Source organism: Falco cherrug, chromosome 4 (assembly GCF_023634085.1).
Source record: "Falco cherrug isolate bFalChe1 chromosome 4, bFalChe1.pri, whole genome shotgun sequence".
NCBI lineage: Eukaryota > Metazoa > Chordata > Aves > Falconiformes > Falconidae > Falco > Falco cherrug.
This window is the reverse complement of record NC_073700.1, coordinates 102756965-102779266: the sequence shown is the minus strand read 5'-3', so window position 1 is coordinate 102779266 and position 22302 is coordinate 102756965. Positions and strand designations below refer to the sequence as shown.

General features: G+C 42.9%; 1 protein-coding gene across 8 annotated transcripts in view; it reads left to right on the top strand.

The window, feature by feature from the left end:
- RBMS3 (RNA binding motif single stranded interacting protein 3) overlaps nt 1–22302 on the top strand; it is a 719214-nt gene that overhangs the window by 256910 nt on the left and 440002 nt on the right. The window contains exon 1 of one of the 8 annotated variants that reach the window (XM_027814799.2): nt 11557–12094. The exons of 6 other annotated variants lie outside the window; for them this stretch is intronic. In XM_027814799.2, the coding sequence (XP_027670600.1) occupies nt 12020–12094 (75 nt within the window). In that variant the 5' untranslated portion in view covers nt 11557–12019. Of the gene's footprint in view, nt 1–11556; nt 12095–22302 lie in introns of those variants that run through there. One more of the 8 variants, XM_027814797.2, reaches the window with a different exon arrangement.

Below are 22302 nucleotides of genomic sequence, written 5' to 3'. Positions count from 1 at the left end.
AGCCTTATTAATATTGGCTTTTCCAAGCAGTAAACTTGAAATATGATGATAGTCTGTAAAGCCTCTTTCCAATTAAAAAATATGCCCAGTACCATGTCTAAGCAGGGGTCCAGCAGTGAAGGACAGCACATAGAACTAAAGTAATCGGCACAGTGTCAGATGAAAAGGAATCAAGAAAATGCTTGTTGCCATGCTCTTGGCCACAACCCTAACTGAACTATTAAATATTTAATTGTGTCCTGAAGCCTCATTAACTTGGGTTTGGTTGTTAGACCAATGGGAGAAGCAAACTGCAGAATCAAGAAATTTTGACAGAACTGTCATAAACACAGAGGCTTTAAAGCAGACAAACCAATCCCAAGACCTTGTAGTGTGGTCTCAGCTGTTGAGATAGAAGTTATGGATGTGCAGAGAGGAAACAGCCAAATGCACCCCTCACTGTCTCCTGGCTGTTGCTCAATGAGGTAATCACTTGCCTCTTCTCATTCCCAGCACTAAAATCTGTTTGAAAGAGATCAAGGAAATATGAAGACTGCAGATGGTGTCTGGAGATTGTTATATATCATTACACAGGCAAAAACAATGTTAAAAAAACATTAAGGTTGCAAAGTCAAGTGTTCAAAAGGTATAAAATTACAGAGTAATGTTTGTCTACATAGTTGTAATGGGCTTCTCTGTGAACACTCATTATCTTTTTATTATTCATTATAATTATCCCATTACTCATTAACCTTAAATGTGGGATCACATGGAATTTTCCCACTTGTTCTTTTAATTTAATTTATGTGTGAAAAAGGTTTCAGCTTTTTAAAAAAAGAACCTGAAAATGCCATCCTATGGCATATTGACAAATGGATTGTCAGCAAGGTTGAAATCTTTCTATTTATCACAAAGACATGGAGATTCTGGCAGCATTAGATTTTAATTGTCTGTGTGGACCAGTGCTAGAAGGGGCTGGGCTGCTTTGCAGCTGGGTGTAGGTGATTTTTGTTGACAACAGAGGAGTGGTCACCATCAGGAATTTGGGGTTTATGGCCAGGATGCAGACGGCAAGGGCTGTCCTCTTCTTTCCTCATACACATCTCTGCCCGCTTCCATTCTCAACCATTTTGGCTCCTCTCTTGTCCTACCCAGCCCCTCAAATAAATTTGGCTTTTCCTAACTACCTGCTCGCCATCGCTGTTGCTTTTTCGTTCTTAATTTTAGTTGATCCTTAATCTCACGTTCCATTTTGCACAGGTATTTCCAGCTCAGCACTTGATTCTTCTCCACTCTAGACTGTGACACTCACTCACCCGGGGCTCCTTTTACAACACCAGTGCCTTGAGATACTGTCCTCATCTCCCCCTGTAACCTAGGCATATCCCCCTTTGATGCGATGGGCAATACCCCAACAGCACAGCAGTACCATAACTGCAAAACTAATGCGATACCCCACAGTACTACGGGAGCGAGGTGCCAGCATCGCCTGTGACACCTGCCATCCTTGCCTGCTGCTGTGCTGCTCTGCGCAGCTCCGGTTCCTCAGCGCACGCTTCCCCACAGCTCAGGGGGAGGGAGGTGCCGTTCCCTGTCTGTCTGCAGGGGTCTGTGGGAGCTGGGAGGGAAGCAGGTATGGAAACTCCAGGGAGATATTTGCTGTGCGTGCAGGGACTAGGTAATTCCACATTTCTCATGTGGCTGAATCTGGAAGTTTTTCACAAGCAAGGCAAAAGGCACCTCCCTAGCAGAAAGAGTCACCCATTTGGCCAGATTGCACCTTCTTCCACATGGTGTAAGAAACCACGCCTGCCTTTGGGCTCCTTCCAGCCACTATCCACGGTGAAGAAGCTAGGTGAGCTTGGACATTTTTGCCTACATTTAGCACCACTTTATTCAAACACAGGAAAGAAACCTCCTATCTTTCTTGAGGACTGAGAAAAGGACAAAGAGTTTGGCTGAAATTCCTCACCATGAAGTCGAAGGGAGGATGTGATCTACAGCATGGAAATACTCAGCTGAAATGGCAGAGATCTGACAAACCAGTAGTTCACTTAAATGAAGGTCTGATAGCATGGGAAATATGACACACACACACACCACACCCCAGTGACAGAATGCTACTGGCCCTTCTGATAAAACATTCCAGTAAGATGACTAGCACAAAGAAATATCCATTGCTAAAATACAACTCCCATATTAAATGAAATTGAGTTGGCTTTTTTCTCCTACAACCTCTTCACAGTACAGAAACATTTACCTTTGCTTGGTGGGAGTGCACCAAATGGCTGAACTGAAAACGGTCTGCAAGCTGAATTTGTGTCAGTATTTCAGCTGGAAAACTGTACCCAAAGATTAATATTTCATTCCTATTCACTTTTAGTGTTTTCTCCTTGTCATTCTTACCCTGTTGTATGTGAGGTTTGCTTTGGCAAAGACTGGTTTTATGTTTTTAAGCTGGTATATTTTGCTGCCGTAGGATCCTGAAAAGACAAGTGTGTTGATGTCAGGGGTGTGTAACTTACAGTTGCGAGGAGAAGGGAGGCTGTGCGCACCTGCACCTAGCAGAAACTTTTAAAAATCCCTTTATTGAAAAGAAGTCAGTAATAGATGAGATTGATTGGATCCCTTGTAAGACCCAATTCTTCCCCTATGAATGAACTTAATATCCTCACCTTCTACTATGTTTTAAGCTCCTTAACTCTGTCTACAGCCCTGCTGAGGCACCTTGGCTGATGTGAATGTAGATGTTTATGGCACCCAGTGCTTTCTCCTCCCATCTGCCAGGATGGGTTTTCAGGTTACAAAGATTAGCTCAGTGGTATCTTACCACCCCCTCCCTGCCACCCCTCCATGAATATTTTGGTTCTACATTCAATGAACTGCGACATAAGTAAGAAAGTAAGAAAATAACAGTGGAGCCTAAAGCATCTGTGACTGAGAAATCAGGGAGGGGAAAAAAAAAAAAAAAAGAAGAAAAGGTTAAGAAAAGGGAAGTACTTGTGCTGGCAAGACAGGGGTTAGGTGAGGACAAGAACGAAAAGGAGACAAAACGGATGAAGGATTACAGAGTAAAAATGATTTGGGAATAGGAAGTTGGGAGAGGTGAATAGGGTAGAACAATAGGGAAGAGCGTTTGCTGAATGTGAATAGAAATCATTATAAAGTTTCCACTGTCTCCTAATAAAAATACAGTAGCCTTGAGTCCCTGTGCTTTATTAAAAACTCCAGCTGGAATATATAAAAGGCGGCAGGCAAATTATTCTCAAAACAGATAACTTTTAGATGAAGGAGAATATAGAGATTTGATGAGATTTTTTTGAAGGCAAAAGATACTTACGAACAAGACTGAAGAAAAGATGCACTGGGGAGGGGAGGAAGGAAAAGAAAAAAAAACTGTAGAGGGAAAATCTGAGCTATAATTAGCATTTGCCTGTTTGCAGGAAATACATGATCTCTTACCCAAAGCATTTCTCTGGTACAGGAAAGTGGCAGCCCTAACTCTGTTTTTGTTAGATGTCAGGTATCACCCTCCCTTTTGTGCTGGAAAGTTGACAAGTATAGGATTGGGAGGTTAAACATTTCTACAGTGTGCGCTGTTCAGAATGGGCTTGGTGCTGTTTAATGGACAATGAGCTATACTGCAGCTGACAAAATACAGATTTCCTGAACCAAATGTATTCAGTTCAATACGCTTTCTTTGGTCATGATGGACAGTAATCTGGCGTGACATAAGGTTTGATTTTGCACGGCGGGTTGCATTGGTTCTGTGGTAAATGGAAGCTGTCCATTACAAAAAATGCCATTATTCCTATAAAAGAGTGAGCTGATTTGAAAAAGGGAGAATTGGTTCGAGTCTCCAGCATACCTGCATGAGGAACTTTTTACCCAACTCCCAGTACTGTACTTCTCCATTTGTTATGCATTTTCTCCCTATCTGGGTGAAGCAGAATTCAAGAGCCAGAAATTCCCCCTCTGTTGGGAATCGTTACGCACAGTCTTTTGATTCCATATTTAGTGGACACTTATAATTTTTCTTGTAATGTCATGGGGAAGCTTTACATGTTGATAAGAAGGCACTAGAGGTCCTAGTGAGTGTTTTTATGTGCTTTCCACTTCACTTCCCGATTGTGTTTAGGTGGGAAGAAGAATAGCATTTTGTTGTGGCTGAAGATTACAGTTTCTCATAACCTGTGTTTTTTTCTTTATTTATAAAATACTTTGGACTGAATAGGCTCTGAATTACTGTAGGGCTTGCTGGGACAAGCTAAAGTCCAGTTTGCTTTTTCCAGTAATGTATTTCAATTAAAAACAAACAACTGATGAACACATTCCCCATGAGACTGCTTTAAATAGTGGTATTTCATCTGTATAATTCCTAAACAATATTTCCCTACATGTGTAGAGAAAAAAGAGAATTATTGCCTAAGGTATTTTTGAAAACATGGTAGTGACTTCTATTGAGACTTTGATTTTTCCTTTTTCAGGGGGACCAAGTAGGGAAATTTTTATTACAGTCAGGTCAAGGCACAATTTGTATGAAAAAATCAAAATTTGAACTAATCTGAAAAAAAGGTCGAGATTTCATCAAGCCCATAAAATTTGCAATAGTCATAATGAAAAATTATTTTTAGAAACACTTTTGAATGAAGTTTTGGGCTAAATTGCAAGGGTAATGCCATATATGTACTGCTCTTTTAGAAGGGGGTCTATTAGCAGATGAAATAGAAAGTATTAGCAAAGGCTCCTTCAGGCCTTATTTACAGCCAGCATTAGATGGAGAGTTATTTAGTGGGCAAATAAGCCTGCCAGATATGAAAGAGACAAGAAGAAATGTGTCTTGGCATGCTGGGGAGGATAAGTATGGAGAAAGCAGAAAGTATTATATCTGATACTGATGGAATGTAGCCTGAGATGACCCTTCTATTCTTGCCTATTGTTAACTTTTTCCCATGCAAAAAAATGCCACAGCCTGTGAGTTCTCTAACAGCAGCTGTCTAGATGGTGGAAGAACAAGCTGTTTACATACATTATTACAGATTTCTGATGATGTGTTGTTTTGGTGCCCTCCCAAAGTCAAGGTTCCCCTGTGGTACTGTAAAAACATAAGAGATTGTTCTCGCCACAAAGAGCTTCCAGTTGAAGCTCATGAGACACAGCCAGAAGGGAGGGAGAAGGAGAAGTAGTTTGTCCAAGGTCATGACCGTAGGTCAGGGGCAGGACCAGCAGGAAGACAGGACCCAGAGCCCTAGTCTTTTCTGGGTTTACGTAAGTAGGGGCATTTACCCACGTAATTGCTTCTGGGCAAGAATGCCCACACGAGGCGTTACATGCGTATAACTCTAGCTGTCAAGGATGCTGGTGCAATTACACTAGTAAACTTTCCCAGGCAGATGAGCCCCCACTCCAGGGCTTTAACTGCGATAGCCCCATTGCAAGGAAACCTTCTGCCAAGGAATGTTGTTGGAAATTTAGCAAGAGGAAGGAAAGAAAAAACAAAACAAAACAGCCCTCACTTCAATTAGAGGAAAAGATAATTCCTTTCAAGTTGAGAGGCTCAGCTCCTGCTGGCCTTTGTTCTTAAGCTTACCCTCTCTGTAATTTCATAGAGCAACTTGAATAATGCCAGTTTGTTCTGTGATTACCCTCAGCTGGAGCACAAAATTAATATCTCACTAAGTAATTCAGTACATGATGGGTGAACATTTAGTTAAACATGCCCTAAAAAGCTAGGATTTTCTGTGCTCACTGGAACTCTCTCAGTGACAATTAATTGCCTGTGTTCGTATGTGTTTATGAGCCTCAGTAAACAGACAGCATATTTACATCTCCCCATTACCTTCAGAAATAAACTTCCTTAAGAAAAAAATCCCATGTTCCCTGATTACAATCTGATATTAAGTAAACAGAGGGGTGGGGAAAATGACTAGTAAGCAGAACTTTGGAGGGAGGAAGGTGGGAAGTGGAGAATTTTCTCCCACTGAAATTGTACCACGTCTAATGCTGGTAGCATTAAGTTACTACACTGTGAGAGAGAAATGGCCTTGGTTAGTCCTCTTACTGTTTGTGGGTTTGTTTGCCCTTTTTATCCTAAAAGCTTACACTCAAGACCAGATGCAATATTTACTAATTTGTGATGTGGAGTTGCTATAGAAAATACCACCTTCGAAAGGCATGTCTTCCGACCTGTGCACAGCCCGGGGGTTTTCTGAAAGCCCTAAGTGACTGATCTGTGATCCTGTTTGAGGGTACGGCAGTGATATGCTACAGCCAATGTTCCTCACCCGTTTCTTCATGTTGCACTTCTCCGCCATTGTACCGCTTTCTCTCCCCATTAATCTTCTCCGGAACTGGAAGGAAGTACCAGTTCTTCTCACCATCAGTTATATTTGTTTGCCCTTTACCATGCAGTGAGGGTATGTGAGGAGAGAGGAACCCACTGTTCTTTGTGACAACTGGAGTGTTGCCATTGACTGGTCATGTTACTTAATTCTCTTCCACATCGCAGAATGAATTAACACTTGTTAAAGTGTTCTGAGATGTGTAGGAAACAGACTGCAGAGAAAAGAGTAAGATAATACTATTTACTTTGGTTGTATCCATTAACATATGCAGAAAGATATGCTTTAACGTGTATCTTTGGGCTATCTGTGCAACTGGCTGCTAGTTTCATTTGCCTGTGCAGGTAAGAGATTATACGAGATGGAAAACGCAAACAAGTTGGTATCAGTGAATGTTCACTGTTGTTCACTTTTCCCCAAAATTTTTCAGTCTGCTGCTCTCTGAAGATTTCATTTAGGATTGGTCCTTTACATAAAAGTAGACCAATGGGAATACCTGAGCCATAGTATTAAGACAGAAGATAATAAAGTGAAAAATAATGAAATTGAATAATAGATGGATGGCAAGCCTTTGCTGTTGTCCGAAATCTCATACATTAACTCTTTCAGATATACTCTAGGCCAGATGCAGCTCTGCCTAATTATAGACTTCATGGTGCTGTGATGGTTAGTGCTGAAGAGCAGAGAGCAAACCTTCTTGATTTTTCATGCAGGTGGGAGAGCTGTGTGGGTGTGGGGAGAGCCACTCTCGGTGGTGTTTGGTCTCTCGTGAGAGGGAGGACATCTGAAAATGGGGGTGTCCCCCACCTCAGAGAGGTTTTGTCCATCCCAGGCACTTAATGCTGTTGTCACTGAGCTACGTGTTTTGTTCCTCAGTGTTTTTTTTCCCACCTCCTCCACAGTTATCACATGCTTTACTGTTGGTTGCATCAGGATATAGTGCTTGTTAGAAATTCAGTTAGATATCCTTAGGCAAATGAGCTTGATAAATGAACTATTAAATAGCAAGGCTTTGTGTTCATCAATATAGTTTTAAGGTGCCTGGACTGAAGGAGCTGACAGATCTAGAAATAAAATCAGTATTCTTCTTGTAATCCATTGTAAACAAGCTGTCAAGCATCGCTACGGTCTCCTTTGAAATAGCTTTAATGAGTAAATAGAGAGAATAAAAGCAGAAAGACAGTGTCAAAATGTAAGCCCAAGATAATTGTTGTTTTCTTTTTTTCTTTAACTTATTGTTTTGCTTTAGGTGGTTGGTAGCTGTATTTCTGTCGCTCGGCAAGCAAATTTTCCCTAGTCCTGACTTAGACAATTTTGACATAATTTTGTTAAAAAGTTAATACTTCTAGAATATGTATTACTACTTTTCAAGAGCAAGGAAGGAGCTAGAAAATGTTTGAATTGCTCCCTGATTCTGAACTCTGCTACCTGTGACTTTAGAAGGTTTTCATAGAATTGGTAAAAAGCTTGTTTAGGAAAAAAAACCCCGTGTAAGTAGGACTGTATTTTAAACAAATAAGAGCCCCAGAATTACATTCTTCTACTAGGGGTCTGCTTTTTTCTTTTAACTTAGTTTTTGTGAATGAAGAGATCTGCATTTTGTGAAAGGTAAAAATACATCCAAACATATGTAATTTCTGTACTTGAGGCTGCCAGGAGAAGCATTCTTTTTTTTTTTTTTTTTTTTTTTTTGTTCCTGTCAGTTAACTCCAGTTTCTTACTCAGGGCTTTGATTGTTGCCGAGTTAATATCCTTTGGCGCCTGCCTTTGAATGTATTTGGCTGTCTGGTTTACAGTTGATCTGTTCTCATTTATTTCATTTAATTTCCAAATTTGCCATTGAAGAGATCCTTATTGCTTGTCTGTCTTGTGGATCTTCCCCCAGGTTGGTGACACCAGTGGCAGCAGTGACTTTGCAGGTGCCCTGGGACATGGCTTGCTTGCCAGATTCCCATGAGTGGGCCTGGCTTGGGCTTGATAATGAGCCTCCAATAGGAGGGAAGAAAGTTGTGAAGTTTGCTTGCTGTTGCTCACTGGGATCGAACAGCTTGTCTTTTCTTTTGAGGAACATTTATACTTAACACTCGGTAGGCAAACTGCTATTTCAGTTTGCAAGTGGATTCGGTTATTCAAATGCACAGGCCAGAAAATGAAGGGGATTCTATTTAAACAGTGTGCTCCCGAGTCACAGATGATCTTTTTGATGTCTGTATTTTGCAAATGGAAATTTTCCATTTTCCAGTGCTAGCATTTGTTCAGAGGCTGTGTGCTATCTAAATCTGCTTTTGTGGCTGTTCATTTGCATTTTTGCTATGCTATATTGCCTCCCGTCTTCTCCCCTTGGCCCCCCACTCTTTCATATTGAATTCCTGTTTTTGCTGCCTCCAAGTCCATCTTGCATCTGTGAAGGCTCAATCATGCAAGGTGCTGAGCACTTGGAACGAACGGCAGAGACTGCTCAGCACCTTGTCAGGATTAGAGGTGAAAAGGGAGATCCAAACTATCTGCATATTTAGGACTTTTGCTGGGAGAAAGCAGGAGGAAGGTGGAGCTGTTACCCACTCAGGTAACACTCTGGCTTCTCCTGCAGCTCCTGACCTTTTCCTAGTTGCGAGAATTACTGGTGCAACTGGCCAGTGCAGCTGACGTGGGGGTGTGTGGTAACGTTGTGTTGAAATTTTATGCTGATGCAAAATACTCACAGTAGTCAGGTGATGTAGCCAAAATGGTCCTTCCTGGACTTCACATGATGGCCAGAGCAAACCTTGCATGTTCAGATACATCTCTTGGTCAGAATGTGCGGTTTTCAACTTCCTTAGTATTTATTTTTCATTTCACCCTGTACACATAGGTTCTTTCTTCCCCTAAATCTGGTTACATCCACTTCTACATGCAAACTGCTTAGCAAGAGAAACTGCGTTAATATCCTGCGGGAAAAGTGAGAAGGTGGGGAGAGAAGCACAACAACTTAATTCTGGCAGCTGAAAGAACAATCTGAATTTGTTGGGCTCAAAGTATCATGTACCATCAAGTAATCACTGTTCACTTCTGCAGATATCAACCCTCAGTCTATTTCACCCTCAGGGAAAGGAGGGTGGGGAGAAAAAAAGAGTGTAAGCAAGCAAGAGTATCACTGGAGTAGCACACGCTACCATGAGAAGCAGTGTGTTTAAAAGCTGAGCAGCAATATAAACCATAGGGCTAGGAGCTGGGAATTGCAGCTTCTCCTCCCAATTCCACTCTTTTCTTTGCTGACCCTCTGCTCTGAGCTTCTGAGGGACCACGCGATCCTGGCCAGCTTGGACTTCAGTAGGAACTGAAAATACTCAATAGTGTACCCAGCCGGGCCTTTCTTCTGAATCTATTTTGGCAGGTTTGGAAGCTGGGGTGGTGGCAGCGCACCATGGTGCTCCTCTGGATGGGCAGGAGCGCCCGGGTCATGCCTGTGCAGTGCTCGGGGAGCACAGCACTAATTTTGCAAGTTTTTTGCCTGAAAGAGGAGGCAAATACCTGCGTAAGCATGGCATGTTCTTCCAATGGTATGGCATAGGGCTGGCACCTAAATACCAATAAATAACGAGTAATGCCTGGTGATGAAAGCACGGCGTATCCGTGTAGTATAGGCAGAGGCACAGGCTGTATTTTGAGCTTCCCGCACTGCCCACTTCTTCCAGCTGCCTGCTTTTGCTCGGGAGCTAACTGGCTATGGGGCAGCTATAGGAATCCATAACAACCCCCTCTGCTTACGAGCACAGCAAACTGCCAGAACCAGGCGTGATATTTCCATGTTCCTGTCATGTGCAAGCACGTGCCCACAAACCAAAACACAGCTGGCCAGTCTAATTTTAGCTCTACCAGCCTTGAGAAGTGTCCCTTTAAAGAAACTCTTTTTATAATTCTTTTTCTTTTTCTGAAGCAATTTGGTTGATAATACAGCAGCTGACAATCCTGCTGCAATACTACTGATGATTTAAATAAAAACAAAAAGAAACTGCTGCCCCACATTTCCTCCCCCCCCTAAATTTATAAATAGGCAAAGCCACTGTAGAAAGGCCCAGGAATCTGACGACACGTTAAAGGAGTAAGTGCTCGCAAAAAAAACCCCACAAAACCAAAAAACCAAAAAAAAACAAAGAAAGGAGAAACGCTGGGATTTGTGTACGAGAGGAAACAATTCGCTCTTCACACACTTTCTTACTGATGATTTATAGCCCGTGGTCTTCCCTCGGTTCTTCGGGAGGACGGATGCTCGGGACGGCAGTGCTGCTGACACAGGTCCAGCGCGGCAGGGCTTGCGGCAGGTGTGCGGTGCCGCACCTGGCCCGCACCTGGCCCCGGGCGGCGGCGGGCTGCCCGCGGGGGGGCGGCGAGCGGGGGGCTTGGTGGCACTGGTGTGGCACTGGTGTGGCACTGGTGTGGCACTGGTGTGGCACTGGTGTGGCACTGGTGTGGCACTGCGGCGTTCCCGCACGCCCGGCTGACGGCACCCCTAAGTCAGGCCGGGCGCGTTTCCTTTTTACCCTCTTCCTCCATTTTGTTCCAACTTTAAATAAACCAAGTCTTATATAAGCGGTCTAACAAAGTGTGTATTTAATATGTCTGGCCGCGGGTCGCCTCCGCGCCAAGTGCCGGGTGACGGTGCGGAGTAGTTTTCGCGGGGTAGGGGGTGGTGGTGGGGAGCTGCCGGCTTCCCTGCTCGGCGGCCGGGCTCCGTGACCTTCCGCTTTTTTCTTGAGGGGGGGGAGGAAAAGAAAAAAAAAAAAAAAAAAAAAAAAAGCTGCGTTGTGGGGCTTCGGGCTTCTCCCTCCCCCCGCCGCCCCCCCGCGCGAGGGTTTCCCGGGTCCCACGGCCGCTCCGGGCGCTCCCGCCCCGCCGGGGCCGCGGGCAGCGGGGGCCGCGCCGGGGCGCGAGGAGCCGCGGGCGCGGCGGCGGGGGCGGGCGGGGGCGCGAGGCGGCCGCGCGGCCTGCGCCGACCTCCCGGGGGAGCGGCGCGCCGAGGTCCCTCCCACCGGCGGCGCGGCGCGGAGGGGGTTTGAATGAAAGACAGGACGAGCCCTGAGCACCATGTCACTCCGTGAGGGAGGCAGCGGCAACTAGGCTGGGGAAGGCTCTTCCCTCCCCCCCCCCCCCCTTTTTTTTCTTTCTTTTCTTTTCCTTCTTTTCTTTATTTTCCCTTTTTTTTCTTTTTTTTCTTTTTTTTTTTTTTTTTTTCGTTCGAAGGGGGGTGGGTGGGGAGCGAGAGGGGAGGGCTCGAGAGCGGGGCGAGCCGAAGAGAGGACGAGGAGAGCGAGCGGGCGGGCGGCTCTGCGGCGGTTTGGAGTTGCGCTGCCTGCCCGGCTCCTCTCGCAGGACGGTCCCTCCCGAGCGGGCGGCGGGCAGCGCCGGGGGCACGCTGCTGCGAGCGGGGGCGGCGGGCTGCTCCGCCGCGGGCAGCCGGGCAGGGGGCTTCCACCCAGCCAGCCGGGCAGGCGGGCGGCCCCGCGCGCACCCCCGCACCCCCCTCACACACACATATATATGTGCGTGCGGGCGCGTTTTTGGCTGCGCTGGAATTAGCGCGCGGTAGACGGCGAGGAAGTCTCGGCAGCCTCCTCCGTCGCCCGGCGCTGTCAGGAATAGCGGCGTGAGAGGAAGAAAGGCCCTGGGGCACTACACCCTGCCAACGAGTTCCCTGCACCAGCCAGAAGGACTCCAGCTACATGGGCAAACGCCTGGACCAGCAGCCAATGTACCCCCAGTACACCTACTACTACCCCCACTACCTGCAAACCAAGGTAGGGCACGGCGCGGAGCGGCGCGGCGCGCTGCCGGCTCGCCTCGGCTTTCGGCGGGGTTTTTCCGTCGCTTCCTCGGGTTCGGTGTCGCGCAGAGCCGAGCTGGTAGGCAGTAAGCAGGCGTGAGAGAGCCAGGAAGGGTACTGTCTGCCCTCCATTTCTTTAATTTGAATTTTTTTGTTTTTTTATCCTTCTCCCCCCCGCACGGGTTGCTGGTGTCGGCTAATTCCTTTTATTGTTTGGGGAGACCGGTGTGGTTAACGCTATCGCGACACCGGGCAGGTAACGTGTTTATTATGGCACGGGATAAAGACTGCTCTGGACAGCATCACGCACGCAACGCTGTTTTGTTGGCTCTTCCAGTGATCTCGACAGTTTATTCGGAGCTCAAAGGCATTTTGCTGTTACAAAAGCTGTCTGTGGCGACTCAAACTTTTAATCAGCTGAGGAGGAGATGCTGTGCAGCTCAGAGGAGAGCTCGGAGCTAACTGGCTGTGGATCTGGTGGAGTTTGGTTCAGTGCCTTGCACTGCTTTCAGTATTTCATTAAATATTGAGAATGGTACGGCTGTACTCTGTTGCATTTAGGAGGTCTGGAAATAGACGGTAGCTACTTTTGGAGAGCGTATCCAAGCATGGGCTGTTCCTTTTTCTTTCTGCTTAATAATTCTTAAAATGCCAGCAGACTGGAAAGGAGGCCTGCATCCCATAAAGAGGCTGAGGGAAGGCGATGCTACCTGGCCATGAGTTAGTTAATTAAAGCTTTATTTTTCTAATGCCATTGTATAATAGTCTGGTCTGTGAAAAGATTTCCTGTGTGACCAAGGGACAGTAACAAAAGAAAAAACGCTAAACCGAAAGTTTGCAAACCCTATTAGGACACTGTATTAAAAAAACCCAAAACAAACAAAACCCAAAACTGTTCTGAAGTGTGACCTCACAGCCACAGATTAACAGTTTCAGTCAATAAGCAAACATCCTTTTTTTTCTTTTTTTTTTTTTTTTTTTGGTGTGTGTGGGGGGGAGGCAGGGTGCACACGTGTGTATGGCACTGCATACACATACATCATGCTTCTGTGGCAGATTTAACACACGGGACATTTGACATGTGGGTCTGTGTGTGGTGAAGTGTCACAGAGGAGGCTTGACTTCTCCAGACTTTTGGTTTGAAGCACGTTGATCTGGCTGCAGATCTGAAAGGATAAGTTATATTTCCTTGTTAATAAAAATTACTTTCCCGTTAACGTTTATAGCCGGAGTACTGCATTATATAAATTAACTAATTGTAAGATCTGTGATTGAGGCTGGTTGGAGTTGCGATGGCACCAGAACCACTCAATATGATTACAGCCTTGTAATTCAGGAAAGGGTTACTTCTCGCTTTCTTGCTCTACAGTTTCACGGTACCGTGCAGAATTTTTGGTATAAAATTTAACCTTTTTAAATTTTGTATTTTGGAGTAATTTTTATCGGTTCTTTTTCTTTTTTTCTTCCTTTCAAGGTCGATCCAAATTGCGTTTTACCTCTGTGACCATTTAGTGTGTATTGTTGCTGTTGCAGCAGCAGCCCGTCACTAGCTTGACTGCAATATTGCCTATAGCTTTAACTGTTTGGAGGATTGGGGGGACGCAGACTGATGCTATTCCTCAAAACCTGGCAAGCCAAGGACATGAAACAATTGATGGTGTTTTTTTGAAAGAACAATAGCCTCGAGTATTGGAGGAGAAATATTGGACATTCCATGCCTTTTACTCACGTAGCTTACATTTTGCTAGTCTTTTTTTTTTTTTTTCCCTTTTCGCTTTTTTTTTAAACTTTGTAATATAAGCTTTTTGAGAAAATTAACCTTGTATTTGAGCTTAAAATAGTAACAATATATTTTCTGTACCTTGGCTTTTTTTAACCTGATGCTTTAAAAATAAATTAAATGTGTTTTTATAGCCAGTACATAAAATTATCAACCCTGTGAAAAGTCACGTGCATCTGTCTTTGCACACATGCGCTATTACTGTAAAGACAGGTAAAAATTTAAAATCGGTAATACATTTTGTATGACATTCATTTTCTTATTTTCCTTGCTCCACAGTTAAGTGCGTACATACAACCTAAATAATGAACACATACACACACAGATATATACATACATCCCCAAGTATTTCTCTTCTATAGACCTGAAGAGTTTAGAGTAGTGCAGACAGGCAGCATCTGGATTTTGTTACCTTAAAGCTAGCCATCAGCTTCTGGGACATTTTAAAGCAGTTACATCCATTGTCTGTCTAAAGCTAATAGTCGGGTAATCAAATAACATTGTGGTGGGGAGCTGTATCTTTTATCATGCCTATTGGAACAGCAAAAATTAATAACTCCCTGTATGATTCCAGCCATCCTGTGAACTTCAGCTTTTTATTTTCCAAAAACTGCTCTTTGTGCCGAGCATGGTAGGATTCAGCTGTACAGAAAGAATGTGTTTTTATGCTTATAGTCATGCACGCTGAGGGGTGTGTGTGCATTCATTTGTAATTAAGAAAGAAGTTCTAGGCTTTCTTACAGCATTTGTGTACAGCTTGTGAAATGCAGAATGGCAGCATCTTCAATGGGCAAAGTTTGGAAGTTCATGTTCCCCAGCGTATTTGAGGGAAGCGCTGCTTTTGCTTCGCTTGTTTGGTGAAGTTGTCTCGGTTCTTCTTTGAGAAGTACCGCCTAACTGTACATCATGTCCTTCTCATGGGGGAGCACGGAGCTGCGCAAGATCTCAATCTACAGTCTGTGTTTGTGTCTTCTAACGTAGCTAGCACGTTGTTGTGCAGAAACGGTGTAAATGAATAGCTATAGGGGTAATGGGATTATAAATAGAAAAAATGGATTCCATATGTTTGTCTGATTGCTTTAAGTTTTTAGTGTTTCGTGGCCTTTTCTGCACGATGAAGCACACGCTGTTATTATTCAATTTACTTGTGCTCCTTCATTATCAGATGCCACCACTGAAGCTAAAACTGTAATTGCATGTTTAGACAAACCCGTTGTCATCCAGAAATTAAAAGGGGGGGGTGTGGGAAGGTCATTTTTTAGGAGGCAATTGGAAGGAATTTAATATGTCTCTTAAGGACAAGCACTGAGTCTGAGGAAAGACGTAACCTTATTTTTCTCATTTTGGCATGACGCTGTCTGACAACTGCAGTTTGAAAGTACAGTGTTGCAACTTCCTTAGGCATGTCCTGAGAGCAGGGTCCAGTTGTCCTAGGAGTTTTTTTCAAATAAACATTTTTGGTTACTCTTGTAAGTGAAGGATAGTCTTGTGTTCTTGCTGCAAAGAATAGTGCACAGAGGTGGTTCAGCTCATATATATCTGATGAGAATCTATAGTAGTTTTTTATTTGGAGATGTGAAGTGATTTTCCTTAGTTGAATCCTTGCTGATGGTGTAACTATGTAAACAACTGGATTGTTGTAAATTGTCACAGATGAAACGATAATGATGCCAAATTTTGCATTGTGGTTCTTACATTTCTCTCTTTAGTTTCTTGGTTGCCAAAGCAAATTCTTTTCTCTTTGCCATTTTGCACAGAGGAAGGCAAAACTAAGCACCACAAAATACTGTGTAATGATAAGCAAAAGGAGGAAAAAGTATTAACTACTTGAATATATTTAAAGGAATCTCTTTAGTAGATGCTGTGTTTTATCTTTGTCCTCTGCAGCTTACAATTAGACCTAGCGCTGGGGTAAGCTTCCTCTGCAAACAGTTTGCTGAAAAAACCTGAATCACTTGGGTAGAAAGGACAAGGTGCCACAGTTACCTGCCAACAGGAATTGTGTGGTTTATGGTCGCCGTACCTGCGTTTGGAGTAGAAATATGCCACTTCAGCAGCTATTGCCGTGTGATTTGCTTTCATGCATTCTCCAGATATTTCCTACTTATTAGTCATGGTTCGGGTTTGGTAGTTTTAACTCTCATGGTGTTGACTCTGCTACCCCATCAGAAGGCTGAAATACTGCAAATGGAGAGGCAGTGTTTACTGTACCCACAATACCTCTTCATCTCTGTGTGCCTGATGCACGTGTGAGCACACGCAAAAGGAAGAAGTGTGATTTCCCAACACCTATGTGAACAAAATCCTGTCTCTGTGGATGTGAGAAATGTGTAGACTGGCCCGCAGGCAAGAGTGGCTTAATAAGCATGTCTGTGAAGTGACAGATAGGTGCCCCAGCTGAGGAAAAAAACAATTTGGAAATTCAAACAGGTGTACTCAGAAGAGTTTTAGCTTGATGAAGTAATTTTGTAGGTACATGTTTGGGTGAGTGTGTGTGTTTTGTTATGATTTCTTTTTGCCGTTTTTACGGCATCCTTTGGCACGAAGGAATTGGGGACCTCTTTCAGTTGCGTGCCACGAGCGTGCCTGCCTCCTTGCTTCATCAGCCTCTTTTAGAAAGCATATTTTTGGAGTCTGCACGAAGCTCTTGCCTCTCTTCACCTTGTACCTACCAATCCCATGCTCTTTTGTCACTCACGTTTCTGTTTAGCAAGTTTACGGCATTCCCCACTTTTGGCCATCTGGCCATACAGAAGGCCTTGAAGAAAGCATTCCAGATACGGAGATGCCTGACAGGGCTTCTCTGGCTGGTAGTGTTCAGATTGTGTTTGGTGCCTGGTGTGAAGCAGGGGTCAGGTGTAAGGAGTAATTCATCAACCACACACTGATTTCAGGCTGTATTTCCAACCATCTGCAGGTTGGATTGCTGCCAGAGCTCAAAAGTCTAGCTGGAGCCCATGTGATCATGCCAAAGTAAAGGGAAACACTTGCAAATAGAGAAATGCATTTCTAGGAATGAAGTTTGTTTGCTCTTAGCCCCTGTTTGATTCAGTACGTTGCAGCATGTTTTAAATGCCTCCAAGAGCTGACTGAAAGAAATATGAATTTGTTTAAATGCCATTTAAAAATATTTAAGCCTGGCTGTAATTTTGACAGTAGTATTAATATGTAACTCGAGTATTTTGCCAGTTATATTAAACAATTAAGATGATAAAAGTTATGTTCCTCTGAAAAATGCAGAAAGAGATGAACTTGTTTTTTATTCCATTACTTTTTGCTATCTATCTTTACATGCCTGAATAAAAATTATTTTGTTGTTTTAAGGGATACCATGATATATATTAAAATGATGTTGAATCTGTTGGTTGATCTTCCTTTCATGTGTTGCCTCAATGCAAGTCTGTTTAAATTTAAAACCAAAACAACAAACAAAACCCCAAAACTGTGGGAAAGGAAAGCTCAAATTTTTACCTTTTTTTTTTAAAAAAAAAACCAAAAACAAACCAAACGTTTGCTATATTCTACGGAGATGCATTTTGCAAGCAGATATTTTACTTCTGTAACAAAAGATCGAGATTACAAGCATTTGCCAGATTAGGATACGTAGATCTCGCGGTGGCAAGTGCTGTGTGTTAATAGTTGTAATTTAGAATGCCTTATACAAGGTACCCGTTCAAAATAAATACGGTGCTTCAGAACTGGAGTGATTTGCGTTTTAATGCATGGGGGCCTTTCAAAATAAGCATGACGGTATATTTGTGCTTTACTTCAAGTAGCTTGGTAAAAATCATCAGACTGTCCTTTCTTAAACTTCCATGAATTACAAACTAGATAAGAAAAGTTGTGTTCCAAGTAGGGATGCCTGAGTTCATTTCAGGTCTTGCTGTAAGTAGCCTGGATAGTGTTCCCTTTGCTTATAATTGCAAGCAGGGATTTTTAATTATTTTTTTTGGTGTGGGGGAAGTGGGTTTGTCACTGTCTATACTCCAGGCAGGGACTTTGAGTTCACTTGCAAACAAGCCCATTCCAGAGTGTCCAGGAAGAGAAGCAGATTTTAACAAAATGAGTGGGCTGCTTTTATTTTTTTTTTTCTGTATTGTTTTTCTTGAAGTCTTTTAATGTTAGAAATTTTATGTAGAGGAAAATGGTTAATGTGTCTCCAGAACTTGCTTCCAGTGCTGCATTAAAATTGTGTTTTGTAACAGTCTCATCAGCTACAGCTGTATGTGATTAAATAGTGTAATATCAAAAGCATGTGTGAATAAGAGCTTTTATGATATAGTTGTTCCATACCAAAGACTGCAGATGGGCAGAGAAGGGAGACAGAGCAGTGATTTACTCAGATATTGTCACAGCCTATATTGTGTTTGTAGTCATGTTTTGCCATTGCTTTCCCAGTCATGGGCAAGATTGTGTGGTGGAGGGAAGTTTAAAAGTGAACACTTCTACAGAGAGAGCTACTCTAAATGTGCAGGGTATCAGCCTGAGAATGGTGTCTGCTGATGCAGAACTACATACCAATATTTTAAATAGCTGATTAACAATAATATTATTGAATAGAAGTTATAACGAGAGGGATCTGTTCTGCTTCCTTTGAAAAATCAATGAAAGAGCTTCAGTTGCGTTCAGGAAGGCAGAATCAGGCCCACAAAGCACATACTGTTCTCCACAGTAAAACCAGGACAGCTGAACAATATGCAGGTTTAAAAAACAATTAAGAAAAGTAGGAATTGCAAAAGAAACAAGAACTATCTATGAAAATGATTCTGTGTTGTACAAGTGGGTCAGGACATACCCCATCTGATATTTAAAAGCATTTTGGGTTTTCCCTGGTTATAATTTCTATTTAACATTATTTGTTCTGACTTACAATTTTAGGGATTGAGCAGCAAAAACCAGACACTCTTGTGTCTCTACCTGTTTCTCTGCCACAGTTGAATGTGATTTATACCTTGTGGAATTCTAATTGCCATAGGAGATGTCTTGCATGGAGCCCAGTGTCTATAATGAAGATCAAAAGTTTCTGTGAGAGAGTAAGCGTGGTTAATCCAAAAAAGTAAAGGATAGAGCAGATAGCTGGTTTTGGTTTTATTTATGTAATTCTTAAGATAAAAATACTGTGAGCCTCCTTGAAATTTGCAACAAATCAGTCTTCAGTATAGGTCTTCTCTGAGGATAAAGTGTTTCTAAATGGAGAAGGGAGGCAAAGGTTGCTTGTCCTATCTGTAGTTGCAGATTGGAGGTTCCTGTTGAATTCCTCTGCCATACTGTCTTTTTTTATTTTGTTGGTTCACAGCAAAGTCTGATCTCTTCTCCGAGAAGTTTTTATTAGTTGAAGGACTTTAAAGATCTGACACTTCAAATAAAAGGAAAAGATTAGTTTTGTTACTTTTGTATGTAAAGACTTTTTTATTTTTCTTTCCCTTCTTTCTTTCCTTTTGTCTTCCTTGTTTCTTTCTGTGCTTGCTGGCAACTGTGGTGGGAATAAATTCCCTCTCTGCTTATTTGTTGTAAAGTCAACTTCAGTATCAAAGGTGGTCATTTATTAAAAAAGTAAATATTTACATTTTTTTAGTGTTTCATTTGTGGTAAATTTATGTAGATGAAATGGTTTGGACATATTTTCTATAAGGGCTCCTCTGTTAATTGTAGTACCTTCATTCAGATGCAAACGAATGAAATAAACCACCTGGCGTATATAGATAATAGTAGAAGCCTGAAGATGCCTAAGATTGCATGTTTACAATGTAGAGCACTCTGATATTTTGTTCCTTGTTGGTGTCTCCATGACACGTTTTATGGCTGGTACCATGTGGTTGATGATGATTAATGGGCTGTCATGTAGTGGAAGTGATGTCATTCCTGTGTGATTCAGATTTATTCAAGAAGAAAAGTTGTTGAACAGATTTGTATCTCCCCCTGAGCGCCCCCCCCCCCCCATCCCCCAGTATAAGTCAAGCAGCAGTTTGTTCTTATACTGTGAGTTTGCATTAATAGACTAAATCCTGAAGCTGCACTTAAATTCTCTGCTGCAGAGCATGGTGGAGAAGAGCGGGAGAATCTTATGGGTGGACCAACATGGTGGTGTTTTATTTAACTGATTGCTCATTTGGCTTCTGTCCAGCTCCTTTCCCCACCCCCTTTCACGGCCCTTCCTCTGCCTAGCTATATTTAGAGCCCAGGAGGCTGAGCCTTTCAGAGCTCCGTGTCAGCGCTGCGCGGAGCCTGACCTTTCCACACGCGGCCTTGGGCTGGCGGGAGGCGGCAGGACTGGATCAACCGTCCAGTCCCGTTTGAGCCGCCTGTGAGAAACTCTGGTCATTTGGGATGCAATCCAGTTACCTTCCTGGGTGAGAAGCTGGCCACCTTTGCCCCAGGGCTACAGGGGGGTGAGAGGCAGGCTGACCATGCAGTAGATAGGGCAGAGGGTGGTTGCGGACGGGTAGTGCCAGAGCCAGCAAAACCTTGAGGTGGTGTGTTGGTGACCTGCGAGGTAAAGGGAGATTAGGGGACTTCATAAGGAGGCGTTTTGCCAGAGGAGGAGATAAGGGAGCCTGGTGTACCGCAACATCACAAAAGGTTTTTAAAGCTAGGTATCCATAGTTACAGCAGGAGAGTGAAAATCTAGATTTCAGGGACTCACCTGGTGTAATGTCCTCCTTCCCTTTAAAGAAGAAAGTATTTGGCAGTTCTTAAAGCTGGAATGATGTGCCTGTGTGAATTCCCTGGTGCTCGGAGAACTGCCTGTTTAAAGTTTGCTCTATTTTTCCCCTCTTGTTCTAATTTTTCCAGCTGTGAAAAAAAAATGGCGTTGCAATGCTTAGCCATATAAGGGACTTGTTCGTTTCTTTATGTGGTTGGGAATTGTTTCTCCTTTTGGTCTTCAAAGGCTATTGCTGCTGAATTTGCTTTAAAGTGAAGGAATTACTTTTAGCTTAGACAAATGCTACAATCCTTATTTCTTCTCTTTCTCACATCTCTCTGACCTTTTACTGGGGGACACGCTTATAAATAATTTCTGCTTGTTGGTATCGTGCAAGTTGATAGATGCTCTTACAAAGAGAGAAGCATAATGGGAAATGCAGTCTTCATTTCTGTTCTCTTTATTTTATAGTGATAAATTTGGTTGGGTGCCAGTTAGTACATGACCTTTTCCCTACATCTTTTGATTCATGACAGGGGGTGTCAGAGCTGTGTTAGTGATCTCTTGTTTCAGTCTTTAACAAACTCTATGAAATATTAAAAATGAATTAGGTCACTTCGAGCTTGGCTAATATGTCTGTGATGCAGGACGGTGATTTCATATTAATGAAGCATAACACAGTTTAAAATACAAAATTTAGATTTTTGTGAACATGCAAACCGCAGGGACATATCACTTGTCAGTTGGAATATTTTCTCTTGAAAATGTTATCTTTTTAAGACAAACCAAACAAGGTATTTTGCAAAGATGGTGTTATTGGCAGCATTCATTTAGTGTTCATTCCAGAAAATTGTGTCTGCCTTTCAGCCTAATTAGAGCTAAGTTTTTCAGTGTATTTACTTTAAGATCAAAACTGCCGACAAGACTTCTTTTAGTATCAGCTGAGATGTGTCTACACAGCTGTCAATGTTCTGCTTAGTTGATACACACAAACTGATAATCTACCATATGTATCTGAATGGTATAATACATACTTGTTTCGTGTGCAAGTGACACTTCTGAAATTGTTTAGCGTAAGGGAGACAGTGATGGAAAGAGCTGCGAATGGTACAATGAATAAGGTAAAGAATAGGACCAATAACTCTTATACAAGTCCCTGCCTGGTTTTGCATTCATGAAAACTACCTTTAATACCACTTTATACCTGAAAGACATCAGAAAAAAAGTCAGAGGCACTGCAGTCCTTCAGATGTTTGACAGAGTGTGCAGTAGGACTTGGTAAACTGAATGCTTAACCTAGGCTGTATTAAGACAACGTTAACGTGTCAAGGTAGAGCCGCACCAAGTACTGTTAAACAATCCTTCGTGAAAACAAGCATAAAGGAAACACATTGCTGTGGCCTTTAGCAAAGCAGCTGGGAGCTTTCTGCCTGGGAGAGCATTGTGCTCACTGGATTTCATGTTTGAGCTTTTTGTATCTCTTTAGAGCTTTTGCATCTTCAAGAAACGCAGGGGTTGATCCAAATATTTCCAGTAAAAGTGTCTTTTTCGGTGGTGCTTTTACTATGGGTGCCAGCTGGTGGTGCAAGCTGGGATAATATAAATCTGGCTGGTGTATGGTGACTCCAGGATGGCAGTAGCAGTACATGCTGATCCCACCTGTCCGTTCCTCAGAGATACAGGTGTGCAGCGCACGGAGTCATCTTGAGTTTTGAGATTATGGCTATAATTCCCTTCTCTAGAAACAGCCGTGAGAAAG